Raw genomic sequence first — 11,389 nt, 5'->3', positions numbered from 1 at the left:
TATTAGAAGTGTAAATTTGCACAATTTAGTTGGGGTTCATTATGAATTAGATCCTTATAGCTTTACTATGCATGGCCATTCCTGTTAGCGCCATTATCTTGGAGGAGGGAAGGACGGGCTTCCCTAAATATTGCACTACTTTAGACCAGGGCCCCATATAACTATGGTCAAAAGTAGTGCACTATATAGGGAATAGGGTGCGAGCTCTGGTCTAAAGTAGTGCACTATATAGGCAATAGGGTGCGAGCTCTGGTCTAAAGTAGTGCACTATATAGGGAATAGGGTGCGAGCCCTGGTCTAAAGTAGTACACTATATAGGGAATAGGGTGCGAGCTCTGGTCTAAAGTAGTGCACTATATAGGGAATAGGGTGCGAGCTCTGGTCTAAAGTAGTGCACTGTATAGGGAATAGGGTGCGAGCTTTGGTCTAAAGTAGTGCACTATATAAGGAATAGGGTGCGAGCCCTGGTCTAAAGTAGTACACTATATAGGGAATAGGGTGCGAGCTCTGGTCTAAAGTAGTGCACTATATAGGGAATAGGGTGCGAGCTTTGGTCTAAAGTAGTGCACTATATAGGGAATAGGGTGCTATTTTATTAGTGGTTGGTAGGCAGGAAGTGCTTGAAGTTGAATAAGAAAAGGTTCTGTCTGGTATATATATATATATACTGTACCTGTCAAAAGTTTGGAAACACCAACTTATTCCAAGGTTTTTCTTCACTGTAACTATTTTTCTACATTGTAGAATAATAGTGAAGACATCACAACTGTGAAATAACACATATGGAATCATGTAGTAACCAGAAAAAGTGTTAAACAAATCTAAATATATTTTATATTTGAGATTCTTCAAAGTAGCCACCCTTTGCCTTGATGACAGCTTTGCACACGCTTGGCATTCTCTCAACCAGCTGTGTTATTATGTGTTATTTCATAGTTTTTGTGTCTTCACTTGTATTTATTTATTTATTTTACCTTTATTTAACTAGAAAGTCAGTTAAAATAAGAACAAATTCTTATTTTCAATTACGGCCTACTTGGGGAATAGTGGGTTAACTGCCTTGTTCAGGGGAACAGTGGGTTAACTGCCTTGTTCAGGGGCAGAACGACAGATTTTTACCTCTTCAGCTCTGGGATTTGATTGTAGAAAATAGTAAAATAAAGAAAAACCCTTGAATGAGTAGGCATGTACTGTATATTAGAGTTAATATTCTATAAGACGTTGCCAGTACTGTACTCAAGCTGTAGGAAATGTGAGATGTTGGTACTCTGTACCAGTGAGCACTGTTCTAACTAAAGCCCTGTTTGTCAAGCTATCTGTGAGTTACTCCCAAATGGCAATTCCCAATGTAGTGCACTACTTTTTACTGATGCCCTATGGACCTTGAGGTGAAAAGTAGTGCACCATAAGGGCACAGGGTGCCATTTTGGACTCACACAATGATTGTGTACAGTTTATACACCATACAACCTTGGAGAAGCACTTCACGAAAAACATACAAAACCTTGGAAAAGAACTTCACGAAAAATACAAAAAGCTCAAAGATAACAAGAAAATAGTCAAAAGTTTAGCATTAGAGAGATACTGAATGTCTGTTGGTCGACAGACTCAAACAGTCAAATCAAATTTTATTGGTCGCATACCCATATTTAGCAGATGTTATTGTGGGTGTAGTGAAATGCTTATTAGGAGTATTGTTAAAATATAGAAAATACTGTAATAAAATCTAGTCTCTATTTATAATACTGATAGAAATGTACATACTTCTGCAATACAAAAAGAAGTAACCAGGAACTGCAACACGTAACATTTTCAATCCCCTTCGATGACTTCGATCTGTAGAGGATTTGTGTACATTTGAGCCCCTCCACCGTGGTTCTCTGGTTCTATGGTTCCTTGGTTCTAGTAGGGTTCTGTGGTTCTAGTAGGGTTCCGTGGTTCTAGTACACTGGGGCGGCGTTGCGAATCCCACAGCAGAGAACCATGGTGAAGATCATCTCAAAGATCTAGAATGAAAATCAACATCAACAAAGGAAGTCCAACAGCTGTCCAGGCGCGTCTCCACGGTAACACTACTCACCATGATGACAGCGACCGCCAGGGCAACTAGACCAATCAGGTAGAGCTTCTCAGAGAACAGATCCTTCAGTTTCAGATGACAGCTCTAGTGGGAGGGGAACACAGAGCCAGAGGGTATCAGGACCTTTTCCCCTCCTGCATACTACTGTGCCGTGTAAAGCATTCATTCATATAATACATGGTGTTCTTCTCCTCACGTGAAAAGGTGGTGTTGACAACATTGAAGTAGCAGAGTTTACACATATGGAATTGCAAATTCTGTACTGCCATTCCTTATCTCTATAAAACAAATCTTAAATTACAGCTCAATTTGAGCAAATATTGGAGACCCAGGGTCTAATCTAGCTTGTTACAAAAACAGAAAACCACCTGTCTGCCTCATGTGACTTTTGACGTGTGATTTTTTTGTCATGTGATTTTACATGGATGTGTGTGTACTGCAGTGGAGGCTCCTCGGCGGAGGAAGGGGAGGATCATCCTCCTCAGTGAATTACATAAACAATAAAAATGTAAGTTATCCTTTTTAGATAATACTATACTAAATATATTCACATGTCATCAAATGATTGATTAAAACCCACTGCAACATGGTGTAGCTGGAGGACAGCTAGCTTCCGTCCTCTTCTGGGTACATTGACTTCAAGACAAAACCTAGGAGGCCCATGGTTCTCACCCCCTTCCATAGACTTACACAGTAATTATGACAACGTCTGGAGGACGTCCTCCAACCTATCAGAGCTCTTGCAGCATGAACTGACATGTTGTCCACCCAATCAAAGGAACAGAGAATGTATCTATTACTGAAAACATAAGCTACTGCTAGCTAGCACTGCAGTGCAAAAAAAATGTGGTGATAGTTGACTCAAAGAGAGAGAAAGACAATAGTTGAACAGTCTTGAACAAATTTGTTTTTTTTTAAATGAAGGAGAAGCAAGACCGAGAGAGAGATATATTTTTGTTGTATTTTTTTCACTTTCACTTACTTAGCTAAGTGACTGCAACTGGCTAGTTTAGCCTGCTCAAATCCCCGGCTCAAACAGAGAGGGATGCTATGTTAGCTAGCGGGCTAAGGCTATCAAACAGAGAGGGAGGCTATGTTAGCTAGCGGGCTAAGGCTATCAAACAGAGAGGGAGGCTATGTTAGCTAGCGGCTTATGGCTATCAAACAGAGAGGGATGCTATGTTAGCTAGCGGGCTAAGGCTATCAAACAGAGAGGGATGCTATGTTAGCCAGCGGGCTAAGGCTATCAAACAGAGAGGGATGCTATGTTAGCTAGCGGGCTATGGCTATCAAACAGAGAGGGATGCTATGTTAGCTAGCGGGCTAAGGCTATCAAACTGAGAGGGAGGCTATGTTAGCTAGCGGCTTATGGCTATCAAACAGAGAGGGAGGCTATGTTAGCTAGCGGCTTATGGCTATCAAACAGAGAGCGATGCTATGTTAGCTAGTGGGCTAAGGCTATCAAACAGAGAGGGATGCTATGTTAGCTAGCGGGCTAAGGCTATCAAACAGAGAGGGATGCTATGTTAGCTAGCGGGCTAAGGCTATCAAACTGAGAGGGAGGCTATGTTAGCTAGCGGCTTATGGCTATCAAACAGAGAGGGATGCTATGTTAGCTAGCGGGCTAAGGCTATCAAACAGAGAGGGAGGCTATGTTAGCTAGCGGGCTATGGCTATCAAACAGAGAGGGATGCTATGTTAGCTAGCGGGCTATCCAACACTGGAACTCTTTCAAGTCAAGGTCATCTTTTGGTTTTTATAAATGTATTGCCATCGGGTTTACTAACGTGCTAGTTCTAGTAGCTATGTTGACTATGGTGTTAACTAATATGGTGACAACAATGTACAGTAGGCTGTCTGTAGTGGTTAGTGTTTATGTAATGAAGGTTTGGCTTGGAAAGTCAACCAATATGCTGTAATAGAAATAAGACCGTGCTCATTAAATACGTTATTGTTCTCCATCTGAAACGGCACCAACCACCACCGGTGTACTGTACCGAAGGTTTCAGCAGGGCATCTTCCAGGCTCTTCTTGGGACACAGGGCTCCGGTTACTTGTATGAATAAGGGGGAGTCGTCTCCTTTACCACAGCAGTCCAGCTAACGAAAACACAGGTAGAGACAAAGGATCAGTCATGCCATTTCTTGATTGATTCATTTGATTGATTGGCAATTACCCCCCCCCCCCCCCAGCCCTCCCGTAATGTGCTACCGAACCATCACACAACAACTATCACATTGAGGAGAACACGTTTCATAGAGGTATTGTAACAAACATTAAAAGACCCCACTGAAATAACTCTGTAAATCTGTAAATCAGCCATGCATGTTTACCTTTGTTGACAGATATATTGTCAACCAACTACCGCCACATGATCACATGACTAGATTACCACTGTGACAAGTTAACGGACGTACAGGACGATGGTGAGAGTGGTGACCTACGGTCTCGTGGAACACCTCCAGGACTTTGATAGCAGCTGTTTTGCTGGGTGAGTCTACGACGTCCACTGACTTGATGTACGCCTCGTCATAGAAGGTTATCATCTCCTTGGAGATCTGGAACAGAAGGCTGTAGTTGGGAGTTTGGACAATGTCTCTGTGTGTGTGGATGGGGGTCTGTGTGTGTGTGTGTGGATGGGGGTCGGTGTGTGTGGATGGGTGTCGGTGTGTGTGGGGGTCTGTGTGTGTGGATGGGGGTCTGTGTGTGTGTGTGTGGTGGATGGAGGTCGGTGTGTGTGGATGGGTGTCTGTGTGTGTGGGGGTCTGTGTGTGTGGATGGGGGTCTGTGTGTGTGTGTGTGTGTGGATGGAGGTCGGTGTGTGTGGATGGGTGTCGGTGTGTGTGGGGGTCTGTGTGTGTGGATGGGGGTCGGAGTGTGTGGGTGGGGGTCGGGGGTGGGGTGGGGGTGGGGGTCTGTGTGTGGATGGGGGTCTGTGTGTGTGTGGATGGGGGTCGGGGTGTGGATGGGGGTCGGTGTGTGTGGATGGGGGTCGGTGTGTGTGGGGGTCGGAGGGTGTGGGTGGGGGTCTGGGGGTATGGATGGGGGTCTCTGTGTGTGTGTGGATGGGGGTCGGGGGTGTGGATGGGGGTCGGTGTGTATGGATGGGGGTCGGGGGTATGGATGGGGGTCGGTGTGTGTGGATAGGGGTCGGTGTGTGTGGATGGGGGTCTGTGTGTGTGGATGGGGGTCGGTGTGTGTGGATGGGGGTCGGTGTGTGTGGATGGGGGTCGGTGTGTGTGGATGGGGGTATGTGTGGGTTAGGGTGTGATCTAGTGTCTTACAGTGTGAGTTAGGGTGTGATCTAGTGTCTTACAGTGTGAGTTAGGGTGTGATCTCGTGCCCTACTGTGTGAGTTAGGGTGTGATCTAGTGTCTTACAGTGTGAGTTAGGGTGTGATCTCGTGCCCTACTGTGAGTTAGGGTGTGATCTAGTGTCTTACTGTGTCTCGGTTACTGAATCCCCAGATCCCAGCAGCCACCTCACAGACGAACAGGCACACCAACATGAAAAAGAACTGAAAGAGAAAGAAACATAAACGATTAATTTGTCAACCTTTTATAATTAGATAATCTCAGGGCTTTACATTATTCTACTTTACTGAGGGCCAATATCTAACTTGATTTTACACTAAAATGATTGGACCATGAGAGAGTGAGCTGGAGGGCTTGTTACTGAGAGATGGGCCGCGAGAGAGAGAGAGAGAGAGAGAGAGAGAGAGAGAGAGAGAGAGAGAGAGAGAGAGAGAGAGAGAGAGAGAGAGAGAGAGACAGACAGACAGACAGACAGACAGACAGACAGACAGACAGACAGACAGACAGACAGACAGACAGACAGACAGACAGACAGACAGACAGACAGACAGACAGACAGACAGACAGACAGACAGACAGACAGACAGACAGACAGACAGACAGACAGACAGACAGACAGACAGACAGACAGTGAGATGCTTGTAAAAAAACATACATATCATAACTGGTCCACTGACAACAATCCCACAACCCTGTCATTTCAAGCGCCCTGCTCTACCAACTGAGCTACATGAGCAATGAAGAGTCTGCGATGGGCAACACAATCATCAAACTATACTTCATTAACAAACAGATGGGAAGAGAACAATCTGGTTAACAGTGTAATCAGCTTCAAGACCTCCCTGAAGGCAACGAACCAGCTGGTTAACAATGTAAACAGCCCCCATACCTCCCCGAAGGCAAATAACCAGCTGGTTAACAATGTAAACAGCCCCCATACCTCCCAGAAGGCAGACAACTAGCTGGTTAACAGTGTAATCAGCTTCAAGACCTCCCCGAAGGCAAATAACCAGCTGGTTAACAATGTAAACAGCCCCCATACCTCCCAGAAGGCAGACAACTAGCTGGTTAACAGTGTAATCAGCTTCAAGACCTCCCAGAAGGCAACGAACCAGCTGGTTAACAATGTAAACAGCCCCCATACCTCCCCGAAGGCAGACAACTAGCTGGTTAACAGTGTAATCAGCTTCAAGTCCTCCCAGAAGGCAACGAACCAGCTGATTAACAATGTAAACAGCCCCCATACCTCCCAGAAGGCAAATAACCAGCTGGTTAACAGTGTAAACAGTCCCCAGACCTCCCTGAAGGCAACGAACCAGCTGGTTAACAATGTATACAGCCCCCAGACCTCCCCGGAGGCAGAGAACCAGCTGGTTAACAGTGTAAACAGCCCCCAGACCTCCCTGAAGGCAACAAACCAGCTGGTTAACAGTGTAAACAGCCCCCAGACCTCCCTGAAGGCAGAGAACCAGCTGGTTAACAGTGTAAACAGCCCCCAGACCTCCCAGAAGGCAGAGAACCAGCTGGTTAACAATGTAAACAGCCCCCAGACTTCCCCCAAGGCAGACAACTAGCTGGTTAACAATGTAAACATATATATTTAGTATATTTAGTATTGTAGTGTCTTAACACTTAGTACTTATTTATGTAATAAGAAAGACTCTGAATACAAGCAATTGAACTAGAGCTTCACATTTACTCAAACGAGTTAGTACCAGAATAACATAGAACAACACTGCGCATGACCAAGGGTGCTCCATCCTTAAAGGGGACATCAGTAATTAACAGAACATAACATTCCTTCTCTTATACAATCAGAGTTACTTTTACCAAACCACAACTGAAATATTTCCCAGAAATAACTTGTAGTTATTTTGCATCTTTTAATTTGAACTTGAACAGTTAGTTTTTGTTTGTTTGTTTATAAGTCTAGTCTGTCTGGTGGACAGTGCCTTCGTTCTGGGTAGCGCCTCAGATTGTCTGGAGGCTCCTGAACATCCTCAGTGTGTGTCTGGTGGACGGTGCCTTCGTTCTAGGTAGCGCCTCAGATTGTCTGGAGGCTCCTGAACATCCTCAGTGTGTGTCTGGTGGACGGTGCCTTCGTTCTGGGTAGCGCCTCAGATTGTCTGGAGGCTCCTGAACATCCTCAGTGTGTGCTTGTTCCATTATAGCGTCTGCTATAGCAGCACCTTCATCAACACGTTCCCTTCTTTCAGCCTGGGGTCTCTCTACTGCCCCACGGTCCTCTACAGTTCCCTGTGTGTCACTCTCGGGAGCTCTCTGTGCCTGTTCTCTCGCGATTGTTGTGCTGTTTCCCGTGGAATGCATTTGGTTAATGTGACACCGCCACATTATGTCTGGGCTCACTTGAACCTGGTAAGTTCTGGGTCCCGTTTGTGTGTGTACGGTCCCTCTTGTCCATTTCCCTCCTCTTCTGTAGTCTCGCACCATCACTTCCTGTCCTGTTTGGAGATGGCGCTCCCGGCCACCGGAGAGCATCTTGGCTTGTTTGTTCAGCACTTCATTACGCCTGTTTGGCTTCATGATGTCCAGCTGTGTGCGGAGAGGCCTCTCGAACATCAGTGCGGCTGGGCTTTCATTTGTCGTGGCATGTGGGGTGTTTCGGTAGGAGGCCAGGAACTTGGCCAGTTTTGTTTGCAAAGTCCCTTCGTCTCGTTTTGCTGCACGGAGTCCTTGCTTTAGGGTTTGCACAAAGCATTCTGCCAACCCATTGATGGCAGGGTGGTACGGAGCTGAGGTTGAGTGTTTGATTCCATTTACTGACATGAATCTTGTAAACTCGTCACTTACAAAAGCTTGCGCGTTGTCACTTACCAGCTGCAGTGGCAAACCGAAGCGTGCAAACGTTGTTCTGAGACACTCTATCGTCTGAGCTGAGGTGGAGGAGTCAGTGCAAAACACCTCTGGCCATTTGGAATGGGCATCCACTATAACCAGAAACATGTGCTTTTCAAAAGGACCAGCGTAGTCCACATGAATTCTCTGCCATGGCTCTGTGGGCCATTCCCATGGGTGGACTGGGACAGGAGCAGGCATGTGAAGGGTTTCCAAACATCCACTCCCCCAAGGCAGACAACTAGCTGGTTAACAGTGTAAACAGCCCCCATACCTCCCAGAAGGCAACAAACCAGCTGGTTAACAATGTAAACAGCCTCCAAACCTCCCCCAAGGCAGACAACTAGCTGGTTAACAGTGTAAACAGCTTCAAGACCTACCAGAAGGCAACGAACCAGCTGGTTAAAAATGTAAACAGCCCCCATACCTCCCCGAAGGCAAAGAACCAGCTGGTTAACAATGTAAACAGCCCCCAGACCTCCTCGAAGGCAAAGAACTAGCTGGTTAATAGTGTAAACAACCACACCAGTCTGGGACATGAGATGAGCTAACAACTCAGACTGAGGACAACACTCCCCAAGACTAGGATCCAGGTGGACCAGATGCCTGTTGGTGGCTATCGCCCCATGTATTATCCTCCATTGGAGGTCAGCTGTCCTTGTATCAATTGGCAGCGTGTATAGAGACCATCAGCAGTCTTTTGGGAAAGCGATTGGTCCAAACAAAACCAGCCCATCTCGTTGATCTCACCCCTGCCAGGGAGGACGCACGCAACACTTTTACACATATTGTGAACATTGCCTTTCTTCCTACTGCCGTGGATTCCCCCAGTTCTGGGGTCTTGAAAGACAGCATCATACCCTCACCCACCTGCACCGCCCCTTCAGCAACAGTGGTGACATTCAGAGTAGAGATAACGTAATCGTGGCCCTCCTTCCAATGGTCAGTGTGTGTATTGTTGGACAAAAGTTGTTGGAAAGGAATCAGAGACCTCTGTTACCAGCTGTTGCAGCAGGACGGATGACTGGACCTCTGTTACCAGCTGTTGCAGCAGGACGGATGACTGGACCTCTGTTACCAGCTGTTGCAGCAGGACGGATGACTGGACCTCTGTTACCAGCTGTTGCAGCAGGACGGATGACTGGACCTCTGTTACCAGCTGCTGCAGCAGGCCGGATGACTGGACCTCTGTTACCAGCTGCTGCAGCAGGCCTGATGACTGGACCTCTGTTACCAGCTGCTGCAGCAGGCCGGATGACTGGACCTCTGTTACCAGCTGCTGCAGCAGGCCGGATGACTGGACCTCTGTTACCAGCTGCTGCAGCAGGCCGGATGACTGGACCTCTGTTACCAGCTGCTGCAGCAGGCCGGATGACTGGACCTCTCTGTTACCAGCTGCTGCAGCAGGACGGATGACTGGACCTCTGTTACCAGCTGCTGCAGCAGGCCGGATGACTGGACCTCTGTTACCAGCTGCTGCAGCAGGCCGGATGACTGGACCTCTGTTACCAGCTGCTGCAGCAGGCCGGATGACTGGACCTCTGTTACCAGCTGCTGCAGCAGGCCGGATGACTGGACCTCTGTTACCAGCTGCTGCAGCAGGCCGGATGACTGGACCTCTGTTACCAGCTGCTGCAGCAGGCCGGATGACTGGACCTCTGTTACCAGCTGCTGCAGCAGGCCGGATGACTGGACCTCTGTTACCAGCTGCTGCAGCAGGCCGGATGACTGGACCTCTGTTACCAGCTGCTGCAGCAGGCCTGATGACTGGACCTCTGTTACCAGCTGCTGCAGCAGGCCGGATGACTGGACCTCTGTTACCAGCTGCTGCAGCAGGCCTGATGACTGGACCTCTGTTACCAGCTGCTGCAGCAGGCCGGATGACTGGACCTCTGTTACCAGCTGCTGCAGCAGGCCGGATGACTGGACCTCTGTTACCAGCTGCTGCAGCAGGCCTGATGACTGGACCTCTGTTACCAGCTGCTGCAGCAGGCCGGATGACTGGACCTCTGTTACCAGCTGCTGCAGCAGCCCGGATGACTGGACCTCTGTTACCAGCTGCTGCAGCAGGCCGGATGACTGGAGCTCTGTTACCAGCTGCTGCAGCAGGCCGGATGACTGGACCTCTGTTACCAGCTGCTGCAGCAGGCCTGATGACTGGACCTCTGTTACCAGCTGCTGCAGCAGGCCGGATGACTGGACCTCTGTTACCAGCTGCTGCAGCAGGCCGGATGACTGGACCTCTGTTACCAGCTGCTGCAGCAGGCCTGATGACTGGACCTCTGTTACCAGCTGCTGCAGCAGGACGGATGACTGGAGCTCTGTTACCAGCTGCTGCAGCAGGCCTGATGACTGGACCTCTGTTACCAGCTGCTGCAGCAGGCCTGATGACTGGACCTCTGTTACCAGCTGCTGCAGCAGGCCGGATGACTGGACCTCTGTTACCAGCTGCTGCAGCAGGCCGGATCCCCGATCTCTCGTCCAGCTTCACCACTACTCATGTACCTCAACTACATAACCAACGTTAGGTAGTAAAACTGGTCCCATGTGTATAGGGCTTTAGAGGTATATGCCCTGACATATTTGCGGTGTCCTGCTGCCCTCTAGTGGTCACTCACCGTTCCAAGAAGACACTGAGATTCCTGGATGGCACCGTAGCAACCGAGAAACCCTACAAACATCATCACAGCTCCCACAGCTATCAGGATGTACACACCTAGAGGAGAGGAGAGGAGACGAGACGAGACGAGAGGAGAGGAGAGGAGAGGAGTGGAGAGGAGAGGAGAGGAGAGGAGAGGAGAGGAGAGGAGAGGAGAGGAGAGGAGAGGAGAGGAGAGTTTAGACAAGTTTGTGAGATATGGAAAGTGTATGTGAGAGCACACCACCAGATGGTAGTCAACCTCCACAAAACCCAACTGTTGTGATGGAGTCGTTGGTGACGTGGTCCCAGTGACACGACGTCTGAGACGAAGCGGACATCCTGTAACATTCTGTTACTGGAACAGAAAGACATCAACTTCTCAGATCCATCCTGACTGAAAGGGGGGAGTTAGTACACGCACACACACACACACGCACACGCACACGCATACGCACACACACACACACACACACACACACACCACACACACACACACAC

The 11,389-nt window shown here is 48.2% G+C and overlaps 1 protein-coding gene across 1 annotated transcript in view; it reads right to left on the bottom strand.

Annotated features, from left to right (window-relative positions):
- Nucleotides 1-1,073: 1,073 nt before the first annotated feature.
- LOC124037470 (CD81 antigen-like) overlaps nucleotides 1,074-11,389 on the bottom strand; it is a 21,009-nt gene continuing 10,693 nt past the window's right edge. Inside the window, exons 3-8 of the mRNA XM_046352207.1 lie at nucleotides 10,869-10,966; nucleotides 5,523-5,597; nucleotides 4,525-4,638; nucleotides 4,078-4,179; nucleotides 2,081-2,164; nucleotides 1,074-2,006 (exon numbers count right to left, since the gene is read on the bottom strand). Coding sequence (XP_046208163.1) covers nucleotides 1,941-2,006; nucleotides 2,081-2,164; nucleotides 4,078-4,179; nucleotides 4,525-4,638; nucleotides 5,523-5,597; nucleotides 10,869-10,966 — 539 coding nt within the window. The 3' untranslated portion in view covers nucleotides 1,074-1,940. The remainder of the gene's footprint in view (nucleotides 2,007-2,080; nucleotides 2,165-4,077; nucleotides 4,180-4,524; nucleotides 4,639-5,522; nucleotides 5,598-10,868; nucleotides 10,967-11,389) is intronic.

Source organism: Oncorhynchus gorbuscha, linkage group LG06 (genome assembly GCF_021184085.1).
Source record: "Oncorhynchus gorbuscha isolate QuinsamMale2020 ecotype Even-year linkage group LG06, OgorEven_v1.0, whole genome shotgun sequence".
Classification (NCBI taxonomy): domain Eukaryota; kingdom Metazoa; phylum Chordata; class Actinopteri; order Salmoniformes; family Salmonidae; genus Oncorhynchus; species Oncorhynchus gorbuscha.
The sequence above is the reverse complement of the archived record's forward strand: the minus strand, read 5'-3'. Positions and strand labels throughout refer to the sequence as shown.